Below are 12,227 nucleotides of genomic sequence, written 5' to 3'. Positions count from 1 at the left end.
AGAAAACCGAAAGTTGTCTCACGTTAATCTTTCCGCTAACTTTGCAAAGTCCTTCGCTCGCTCCCGATCTGTGCCGTTTGAATGCGTTTATCGTGCATTTTAGCATATAGGCGCACTACAAGTTAAGTGTCTGCTGACTTGACCGCAGTAAACATCAGTAGCTACGCTTCACCATTATCCGGCTGGGGTCCGCTACAAATATTACAAAAGTATTAGCATCAAAATATACTTAAAGTATCAAAAGTACCAGAATAGTCCATCTAAGAATAATATATACTATTATAATTTTTTCATATCAGTATTCTTTGTATTATTAATAATAATAATCCCGGACTAATATTACAAATATGTATATATTATCAAAATGTCTATATTTTACATTACATTACAGTCATTTAGCAGACGCTTTTATCCAAAGCGGCTCACAAGAAGTGTATTCAACATAGGTATTCAAGAGAACTACTAGTCACCAATAAGTGGATCTCCTATTTTAAACAAGCATCTAAGAGCATAAACCAGCGCAAATATACAGTGCAAAAACAAACCAATACAGTTACAATAAGTGCAACAAACTAATACAAATACAATAAGTGCTAAGTGGAAGGCTCAGGGCAGTACTTCTGCCGTTTCTAACGTTTCCAGACGAATATATATCTCTAGATCCACCCCTGTTAATCCCAATGTACTAAATAACTAGAAAGTAAATTAGTTTGGGTACGTTTTAAGAAAAAAATATTTGCCTCTGAATAACTCAAGTAAAGTAAAAGTATACCTTAGACTGTATACAAGTGTTGTAGCCTAGATGAATGCAGTTATTTGAATAGATGGATGTGTGGTGGTTAAGCAATCTGTCTACACCAGTAGTCTACCGGTATCTTTCTGAACCATCTATAAGCAGTAAAATTTACGACGCGTTTGTCAGATTATGTAGGCGGGGTTCTCGTGCGTTTTATTATTGCCTGGCATAAGGAAGTTCCAGTCAGTCCCTTGAGTGCAGTTAGTCACGCTCTCAACAGGACAACCCCAGAAACAGCAGTTTTCCTGTAAAGGCATTCCAAGGATTCCTTGCGCTCCTCTCTACCTGTCCAACAGGTGTAGCCGGCTGACGCGCTTTAAAGCGCTCTGGTGCACAAAAGGCGCCTGCAAGAGAGAGACATTCAAGGTCATCTATGGGTGAGTGTCTGCGGAAAGCTTGCCCATGTCTGGACGCGCTATGGAAGAGGATTTTCAACGATAAAAAGCCTCCTCCTGGAGCAGAAGATGGAGGACGTGGTGGTGGTGGTGGTGGTGGTGGTGGTGGTGGTGGAGGAGGAGGTGGTGAGGTAGACGGCAGCAATGACGGCTCCGTTGTGGAGAGAGCACCGAGTCCAATCTCCCCGTCGGACACAGTGCCCCAGGGACGCTCCGTCTACAAGGCGCTCTGGCAGTTTGAATCTCGGCACCCGGATGAGCTGTCGTTCCAGGAGGGAGATCTGTTCAGCGTTATCAACAGCAGTGGAGAATGGTGGACCGCGCGTAAGATCGAGAAGAACGGGCGCGTCCTGGAGACCGGGATCGTGCCCCAAAACTACCTGGAGCGGGCCGAGTCCCTACGGATGCAACAGTGGGTGGTTCACTTTTACTGAACACTTACGGAAACATACTCCTCTTTAACTCGTAGCACATTACATTTCTGATTCAGCAGACCTTCCTAATTCGTAATTTACTGTACATTTGACTTGCTATGCACGTTCAGTTCGGCCCATATAACGGGAATCAATCTAAAAAATGTAAATCATAGGCTTAACATACGGCAATTTTTACATTCTAACAAAATAATGGGGCAAAGGTCATGAAACAAGCAATACATTACAAGCTTCCCAGCATGTGAGAAATCCTTGTCAACAGGAAGCATTGTGAAGTATGGCCATACACAGAACACATATTCTGTAGTACCAGTCAGTTTAAAAGTACAAACCATAGCTTCAGAAACTAGCTGTGATCACCTGTTTAAGCCATTATACACTTAACAAATGTATGATTTACTGCAGCTCTTTGGTAATTACATGAGTTATGTTTAAACATAATCTCTATCTTATTTTATCTGAAAAAAGCCGACAACATTTCAAGCTGAGGTCAATACCTCTCTACCTGAGGAAGAGTCCATTTTGGGCCTGAAACACATATTTTCTATGAAATAATGTGTATGCAAATTATATTCCAGCAAAACTTGCAAAACATTTATTTTGATGCTATTTATTCATCTACAGAAGACCTAAAACAATACTATAAGCTTCCTAAACTTGAACATTCAACAAATAAATGTCAGTCATCATTCTTCCTCACAAATTTAATATTTCCCTCTAGTGTGTTTGGAGTACACGTTTCCATAACCTGCCACCTTTTGACGCCACTCATCCATTTCCTTTAGTCTCTAAGTGGGAATTCATAGCCCCAACTTTATCTCATGAAGAATTACATCTTCCCTTCTTTCTTTTTTACTTTTCTGGATTGCATAAACCCTTTCAAACCTCTGTTTTGAGTTAACACCATGAGAAATGTCAATAACACCTTTCATAATGTCAGTGCCATGTTTGTGTCTTCTAGCAGTGAAGCAAACTGTGACGTAAACACTTCGGCAGTCAGCCTCACCACTTCTTGTTTTTCTCTCTCTCTCTTTGTTTATTGCTTCAACAGAATGGGAAGTGTGTAATGTGAAGTTTTTCCCACATGTCAACACCAGCTGGAAGGCTACTTGAATTATATTATTATTTTATTACTGTCACAATAACTCCTTTGGTTGGATGATGTATCGTAGAAGCAAATGATTTCTTTGTTCTGTGTACTGTACTGCGTGCTGTTGTTGCACCTGCTTCTATAAATACTTTTGACATGTTTAGATACTCTGACCACTAAAGGTTTACCTTGAAAAATTAAAACCAGATCATATGTTGTTGTCATATCAGATACTGTTTTGTTACCAAAAACAGTTGCCAGATATTGTAAACAGACTGATTATCAAAAGGTTTGAAAACCAAGACAACACTTCCTAATAATTACTTTCATTTTTGACTTTCTGTCTTGATCTAGGTGGTATTTTGGGAAAATGAACCGCTTTGAGGCCCAAGGCCACCTGCTGGGATCAGGAAATGCCAATGGAGCTTTCCTCATCCGAGAAAGTGAGAAAGACAACGTTGGACACGTTCTTTCGGGTAAGATAAGAAGGAGAGGGGTGATGGAGGAAGCCCAAAAGACAGAACGAAAGCTGTGTGGTGGCAATAGTTTGAAATAGAAAGTGTGTGTGCGTGTGTGTGTGTGTGTGTGTGTGTGTGTGTGTGTGTGTGTGTGTGTGTGTGTGTGTGTGTGTGTGGGGGGGGGGGGAGTTCCACTTCAGTTAAAAAAAACCAGTGCAGGGTGTGTTTGTTAAGATAATGACATGTGTGGGAAGTATTGAGTAAAATAAAGGGGAAACAGTCAAACCCACATATATAAAGCTCACTCATTGACACGTTAAGTCAATGAACTTATTTTCCCTTGGTATTTTACATTTCTTTGAAAATCAATTGGGGCTGTTTTTTTAGAAGCTCAAACTACAATGCTTTGGTAACAAATATTAAGAGAACTCAAAAATGCTATTGAGGGCTTGATTTTGACTTTGTGTGCGTGAATCTCTCCGCAGTGAGGTCAAACACTCAGGTGAAGCATTTCAAGGTCCTCAAAACAGACGAAGGTTCTTTTCACGTGGAGTACAACCAACGATTTAGCTCTCTGATCGACTTGGTGGAGTTCTACTGCGCCAACAGCCTGAACAACACCGTCACACTGGGAAAACCGTGCAAGAGGGTAGGACAGGCTCTGTTGGTTTTGTTTCCATCTCTCTGCTTGAACAAAACCTGTGGACAAAGAATTCACTCAAATATAGTTGTTGCTAGAGCGCTGCACATCAATGTGTGTCCCTGTGTTTGTAGATGTTTTAAATTGTTTTCCTGCAACTAAGCCTGAATGTAAAATTCACAGAAAAAAATCATGCAGCAAATATTCAGAAGTTTGCAAGGAGCAAATGGATTGAAACTACAATGCTGGAAAGAAAAATGCAACACAAAGTCCCAGATGCCTGTGGTGAAAAACATAAAATGAATGTTCCTATCAGCCAATACAACAGCTTCTGAGTGGACTCAAAATTAGGAAGTGGAAGTGATAGTACAGAGTTTTAATTATAGGCCGGAATAAAAAAATCCTTAAAGCCAGGACGGTGCCCTGTTATAACAAGATTTTTTTCAACTAGAGCAGAAACCATTAGTCGATCAACAGAAAAATAATCCGCAACTATATTGATAATCAACCATTTAGGTCGTTTTTCAAGTAAAATGCCTAAATATTCCCCAGTTTCAGCTTCTGAATTTCTGATTTGCTCATGTTTTGTTTTATGTGATATATTAACTAAATATCATACGTTTTGGACTGTTGGTTAGACTAAATGAGACATTTGATGACTCCTACTAAAGACTTAGTTATACTCCAAAATGGAAGCATGATTCACGGACAGCAGCGGACACCACGAACACTTAATAGTTCCGTTTGTGCTGTCTGCTTGGAGGATACGTTCCTACATGGTCACAACAAATTGGCGTACATGGATGTCCACACAAAGCCTACATGTTCACCCTCTGAGGATGTCATTTACGTCACACAGACACTAGAGGAAACTTGCGTACCCGCTGAAAGTATAACTTCGGCTTAAGACATACGCAATTTGTCATGGGCATTTTCCACTATTTTCTGACATTTTACAGACTAAACAATTAATCAAGAAAATAATTGTCAAAGACTTGAAAATGAAAAAAATTATTAGCTGCGGCAACAAACCTTACAGATATATTTTACATATTACATTTCCAAATTTTGCAGTGATGGAAAAAAAGATACGATACTAAGATAAGATACTAATTTAACCTAAGCCCATATGTATGGATGAGAATGTATGTACTGTATCTGTGTCCCTTTGTTAGATACAAGTATGTCCATGTGTGTTTCCTCCTTCAGAAAAAGCCAGCCACCCTAGATTTGAATCACTTTACAGTGGATGAGTGGGAGCTCCCGAAAGATGAGTTCACCCTGGAGGAAAAGCTGGGAAGTGGATACTTCGCTGAAGTCTACCGGGGACGCTGGAAAAATCACATTAATGTCGCCATCAAGATCATCAAAAGTGGTATTTCATCATCTTTGTTGATCTAATGAAGCTTTATTTAATAGATGGATCATGAGGAGTTGTTTGGCAAAAGCTCCACAAAAACAGAGGAGATGGGTGTGAAGTGTTTGATAAAAAAAAAGAAACAGCAGCATCAAAATTATTATTAGATTATTAATACTGATGCATCTATGTGTAGGCAAGATTGTATTGTTGCGGTTGCTGAAGGTTTGTACTGATTATTTTATAGTATGATACTGGGGAACCAGTGGTCTCCAGTTTGGGGTCGGGTACCTCCAAAAGCTCACGAGATAAATCTGAAGGGCTGTGAGGTTTTTAAGTAAAAAACATCAAATTTGGTTTATATTTTATCGACTTTTTCTCCAATCATACACATCTGAAACATGACAAGAGGCCTGAAATAGACATTGATTTTGGTTATCTTGTGTAATCTTTAACGATGTGTTGTATAAGTTTATCATATGTTTAAAAATATTCATCTGAAAAGTAACTATACCTGTCAGATAAATGTAGAAAAATATTTCCCTCTGAAAGGTATGAAGTAGCATGAAATTGAAATACTCAAGTACCTCAAAATTGTATATTAAGTAAATTAACTTATTTACTTTCCACTACTGCTGCTAAAGAGTGCTTGATTTCCTCCCTGTGTTGTCTAAGAATACAAATATGCATTTTCGATAACATGTCAGACCACGTTTCAGTAAAACTGATGAGAGACAGAACAAGAAGATCGAGAGATCAATCATGGTAATCCCCATGATACATTCAAGCAGCATTGTTATGTGTGGAACTGAAGTGACACACAGTTATACTATTCATTAAACCTGATGCCGTGTTGTGCAACAATCAGTATATTTATTTCCTGGTTGAGTAGACATTCATCATCTTTTTTTGCCATAAAGTACGTGTTAATCTCTGTCTACTGTTAACATAATCACGATACATGTTGTTTTTTTATCAATTGTTTGTAACAAACAACTTCAAAAAGTAAAATGGGAATAGTCAGGTGAGCTATTGTAGAAGCATGAAGCAAAGTGCAGTCTGTCAAGTAGCTCTGATGACTCACTGTACAGTAATATTGTGTTAAACAGGAAGTAAATAGCTCATATTTCCAGGTATCACTGTTCACAATGTATCTGTAGAATGAAACTCAGGGCAGTGTGTTGTGGATGATTCTAGATATTTATGATTAATAGTTTGTAACACAGATCAACACTGACTACTGTTCAAATGTAATAAAACACAGGATTTACTTGTAGTCAGTTTCCTTCTATTAGTTGATAAATCATAATTCCCTCTAGTGTCCATAAGTGACCGTCACTTCCAAAAAGTTTGGTCACAAAGTCAAAACAAATAACGCCACACGTTATTGAACGAGCACAATTAAAAAACTGTTTGCTTCTTTTCCCAATCAACAACATCTGCGATCACTGGCATGATCTTAAACTGGCTGAACCAAAAACACCACCTAGTGCTTAAAAAACATATTACACTTTAACTCAATCAAAAACATGGGTCCTCCAATGAGTTATTAGGTTATTGAAACACATATGTTAATACATGGAACAGATACTGCTTTATGAATTGATTATCAATTAAACATAATAATAAATGTTAGACATCTATTAATCCAATTCAAGGTAATCCAGAGACTTCAGTATACAAAATCAATATTATAACCCCTGAGATATTAGAGGTGTATTAAAATATCGATAAAATTGAGTATCTCGATTATGTTTTGTGATACTGTATAGATTCTCAAAATCACTATCGACTTTTAATCAAAAGTTTGCATGCAAAGATTTGTGGCAGACGGTGGCTCAAATTGCACAAAAAGTAGTTTTATGATGTAGGATGTTACTCAGATTTTATGCACATGGCACTGTTGTAAAAAATTGCAATATATCACCTTGCTTACAGTATTGCAATATATTGAATCGTAACCCCTGCATCATGAGATGTCTTTAATTGCCAGATTCTTGCTAAAACAATAACTAGATACACTTCAAGGTATCTCCTACCTGTAATAAATGCGACATTTATGTGACAATAACATCTTGTCAAATGGTCAAGATTTCAATGTGGCTTCCTTGGTTTCCATCTCTTGTTTCTTGCTTTTTTTCCCTCCTGTGTTCCTCTTTTTCATCCATTTTTTGTTTTCTCCCCCCATTCTCTCTCTATCTGTCTCTTTCTCTTCCCAGACTCGGAGTTGAACCACCGTGAATTTCAGAGGGAAGTTCAGATCCTGAAGAGTCTACGCCATCGTCACCTCATCTCTCTGTTTGCTACCTGCACGGCCTCAGCCCCTTACTTCATCATCACTGAGCTGATGGAGAAAGGAAGCCTGCTCAATTTCCTCAGAGGTAGAAAACCTCCTCTCCTTCCTTTCCTATAACCTGGGCTTACATTTTTCCCTTTCCTCTCTCTTAACTCCCTTGAGGAGGTTTGGATGTTAGTGGCACTCACAACCAACACATTGGCCTCAAGCGCATTCACACTTTGCCACATGGGAAAATACAATCAGATGCAGAAAAGGACAAAAATGCACTCGGCTGCAAAACTTTATGGGCATGTTCACGCTGTAAGATCATTAGCACACTATATTTTCTGAATGGGACCTTGAGATGGGCCAGATGCACAATTCAGTTTTTGTTCTCTGTGACCACCAAAATTACCACAAAACCAAGATACCTCGCAGCTGCTTTTGAAGTTAAGTCTTTCTGTTTAGAAGGTTAAACTTTAAATCTTGTCAGTTAGAATTAAAAGTGACAATAAATGCACTTTGGTCTAATTCTCAGTGCAAATCTATTTCTGTCGTGTGTTTTTTTTCCTTTTGTAGGTCCAGAGGGGCACAATCAAAACATTGCATCACTCATTGACATGGGTGCCCAGGTGGCTGATGGGATGTCATACCTGGAGGAGCAGAACAGCATCCACAGAGATTTGGCGGCTCGAAATGTCCTGGTGGGGGAGCACTATATCTGTAAGGTGGCTGACTTTGGACTGGCCAGAGTGATCAAGGTAGGAAGGAAGTGATATGAAATGTCTTTTTGAAGTGAAATCAAGGCTGCAGGGTTTTAAGACAAAGATTTCTCATCCAGGAGCCGTTCTACATCACAGAAGATAAAAAGATTCCCTTCAAGTGGAGCGCTCCCGAGGCCATCAGCCACGGGAAGTTCTCCAACAAGTCAGACGTCTGGTCTTTTGGTGTCTTGCTCTATGAGATTTTCACCTATGGAGGCACTCCTTATCCAGGTTGGTGGAATTAAATGGTTTTTGGATAAGAGGTTTTAAAAAATATAATTTATAGTAGTTTCAATCAATTATATATGGCGATCACGAAATGAAATATCAAGCTGAAGTTCTTGTGGAAAATATTTTCCCATGTTGTCCTATAGAGATTTAAGTGTTTTTTAATGTTGTTTATTTCCAATTTTATTTGCTCATCCAAAGTGATTGAATATATTTATTGAATGTGAGTTTTCAGAAGATGATGAAATAAATAACCAATTTCCCTATAAAGGGTGATTTCACAACTATATATTCACTGTTAGAAGTTATGCTTAACTCCATGTAGTTGAGGCACCCAACGCTGACCAATCAAAGCGGGTTATTGAACATTAAAGCATGTAAACATGTTCTAATAGAAACCCAAAATACAAGCATGGACATGAATGAGCATATTATGTCTCCTTTAAGCTCTGTTTGAACAGGACTAGCATAAATTAGTAATATTTGCGGAGGTTACATTACAGTCATTTAGCACTTTTATCCAAAGAGACTTATAATTCAGTATCTATTTATACACCGTAGGCACAGCTACGGGAGCAATTTGGGGTTAAGTGTCTTGCTCAAGGACACATTGACATGAGACTAGCCGATCCTCTGATTGAAGGACGGCCCTGCTCTCCACTTAGCCATGGTCACCCGATTGAGGTCGTCTGTGATCTTAATCCCGTGCAAATCAGCAATTTCCATAATTTGTCGAAAAAAAAAAAACTACAGCAAATACCCTACCATATTTTGCCAAACACCAGAGGTCATGGGACAATATTAGTCCTGTGCGAAACCACATCTCTGTGATTTGGGGTCGTCATCTTTTTTCAGATGTTAAGGCATCATAGCTGGAGAATAATATCAGTAGGCCTAAAATTCAAGTATAAACAGGCTTTGCTTATCCCATGCGAATGCGCCGCATGAAACACAGATGTAAGGGGGGTCAACTTACTAAATCACATGAGGTCCCCTGGTAATATTAGTCCCGTGCAAACAGGGCTTTAGATAATTCCTCAAGATCACCTCCATCACAACTAAAGCTTGCACAGGAGTACATTGAGAAAGCCTCCATGTGTATCTACAGGTACAAATAAATGTTTCACCTCTCTTCACCACTTCTGCGCTCCTTCCCTTGCTCTCCCTCAGCATATAGCAACCAGGAAGCATACCAGCAGGTTACCAACGGGTATAGGATGCCAGCTCCGCCCAATTGTCCCAACAATCTCTATAAAATTATGCTGAAATGTTGGAGCACCGAGGCTGACGACAGGCCAGATTTTAAGTCCCTCAAGGATCAACTGGACAACAGCTCCTACGAGATGGAATGACCGCCACCTTCCGCAACCTGCAGTACAACCTCAGCACCACAGAGAGTCCGACACGGAGCCGGGATCACGACAATTTTTCACTGAGGACTTTTGCTTAAACGGAAACTGATTTTACAGGCTCTTGCGTAGAAAGACTTTCATTGTGTGTTTGCAATGTGCAAAACTGCAACGCCTGATGTACTTTATTCAGTCCACTATGCCGATTGATTATTTTCATTATTGAATAATCTGGTGACTTTTGTAGAGATTAAACCAAATGCTTGAAAAGCAGCAAAAAGTCTGGAACCAGAGAGTGGCATCTGTACAAGAAAGAATCACTTCAAAGATTAGAGCAGTTAGTAAAACAGCTGCTAATTAATTTTATCTTTTCGATTGAATAGTGAGAAATAAAGAATAGAATATAGAACCATGAGAAGCCATGTGTGTTGAGATTTAGTATCAACTAAATGTTTGAGATTAATGTGAATTTTGAAGGTATGCTTCATGTCTTGTCACCATTTGAAGGAATACTTCTCCTTCAAAATGACTATTTGTACATCAGTTACTCCCTGTTACCTTGAATTCTTGAGGAGAACTGTGAAAAGTCTTGATGAATTGAAGTAAATGGGGGCCGCGTTTAACCACAGCAAATCTATATCGAAACACACAACTCATGCAGTATATTCCATGTCTCATTTATCAAGGTCCCAAACACATGCATCTTTGCTAAAAAAAACAGCAAGCATGACAGTAGTGGCAGAAGATGCATGTGCTTCAGAAGTGAGCATACGACTAGATAAACAAGATTTACTGCACAAGTTGTATGAGAGTTTTTAAACTGATGATATAGTTTCGCTCAGTTTTTGATCCTCTGTTCACTCTGGAGGCATGTGAGAAAGTTCTCTTCAAGAATTCAAGGTAACACTGGGTGAGTAATTGATATACAAATAGTTATTTTGTGTGTGACACTTCATGCTAAACCTTTTAAATAACACTTGACAAAACAATCTCACCTAAAGATCCATTTAGTAGCTGCTCTGGAGCTTCTTATTGCTTCACATGATCTTCACCATCAGAGAGTTTGATAGAGGCAAAAGATAAACATTGAAAATGGAAATGTGACTACATGATAACCAGGCTGACACACAACATCTGCTGATGAGGATCATGTGATCAAAAGCTACGCGAAGGGGCCGACTAAAGGGCCCCTGAAATCAAAGTAAAGCAAATGTGATAAACAGCTCCAACTAATAATGCTGAGTCACGACAACCTCAAAACATTTAGAGAGAAGTACACCAGCAGCCTTTGCAAAGCTTTAAACAAACTCATTTTACTTAAATAAATTTCTAACTTGTCGATAAAGTCAACACGATAAGCTGCAATGTTAGGCTTTGGCCAGAGAGGGGCAGCACACTCACAGTCATTATACAAAGATCTTCTTCACAGCTCATACCCCACCAGTATTTCAACAGTTTCTCAACAAGTCCAGTCTTCTCTGAGCTGCTATAAACGGTTTCCATGATTCATCCCTTGCTGTCTCTTGCATCAGTGATCATCAGGACACAAACAATGTGATCCACTCTCATTCCATTTATCTATTCCTGAGGAAATACATTTATTCAGATTAGAGGAAGGTCTAAAAATAAATTAGTCATCTTGTAAACCCTAAAATACAGTGACAGCTTGTGGGCGGGGTCTCAATCCCCAGGTTTAGAACAAGTGCTATAGATATGAAATCAGAGATGCACCGATAGTGATATCGAATTGGATCCGATTCTGACTCAAACAACTGGATCGGGTATCAGTGACAATGGGCTGATCATGTTTTGGATACCATTATTTAAATAAAATAACAATTCAGTACATTTATGTTTATGTTTTTTTTTTACATTTTGTTTTACAGAGTTACGAAAGCAATGTTTAAGTCAAGCCTGATGTTGCCTTATACATTAAAGAATAATCTCAGTCACTTCCACACAGTGAGGCATACAGGTATCGGATCGGTACTCACTAATATAGAAAACATCAATGTGATATGTGGATTATAAGGAACAGACCAACAGTTTTGGATAAAGAGGCACAATGCACATGTCAACATGTCAACACATGTTATGAATCTATAAATAATGTGATTATGACAAGTACTAAAGAACACTTTTGAGCATTTATGTACGTCAAGGAAACTGCTTCTCAGGCATAATCAATGTACGTTTGTGTGTGTGTGTGTGTGTGTGTGTGTGTCTCTGGGTGTTACATTCCCTCCTGTCTGCTTTCAGCATTAACAGGGTAAATAAAACTTGATGTTTGACCCACATTCTCTGTCTCTCTGCTGTTGGAGTTCAAATTTAAACAGCTTTATTAGCCAAAATATGGTATTGTCAAACCCTTTATGAATACTGACATAAACTGTTGGTCATTTTTATGACATTTATGAATAAAATGAATATAGATATTC

At 38.7% G+C, this 12,227-nt stretch overlaps 1 protein-coding gene across 1 annotated transcript; it reads left to right on the top strand.

Annotated features, from left to right (window-relative positions):
* Nucleotides 1–992: 992 nt before the first annotated feature.
* On the top strand, nucleotides 993–12,227 carry LOC137889113 (protein-tyrosine kinase 6-like). Its single transcript, XM_068732749.1, has 8 exons — nucleotides 993–1,603; nucleotides 3,070–3,191; nucleotides 3,659–3,822; nucleotides 5,023–5,188; nucleotides 7,390–7,551; nucleotides 8,028–8,209; nucleotides 8,290–8,443; nucleotides 9,611–12,227. The coding sequence occupies exons 1-8, from the start codon at nucleotides 1,170–1,172 to the stop codon at nucleotides 9,790–9,792; spliced, it is 1,566 nt and encodes a 521-aa protein (XP_068588850.1). The 5' UTR covers nucleotides 993–1,169; the 3' UTR covers nucleotides 9,793–12,227.

Source organism: Cebidichthys violaceus, unplaced genomic scaffold (assembly GCF_023349555.1).
Source record: "Cebidichthys violaceus isolate CVI_PGR_0920_01 unplaced genomic scaffold, fCebVio1.0.p SCAF_6, whole genome shotgun sequence".
NCBI lineage: Eukaryota > Metazoa > Chordata > Actinopteri > Perciformes > Stichaeidae > Cebidichthys > Cebidichthys violaceus.
The sequence above is the reverse complement of the archived record's forward strand: the minus strand, read 5'-3'. Positions and strand labels throughout refer to the sequence as shown.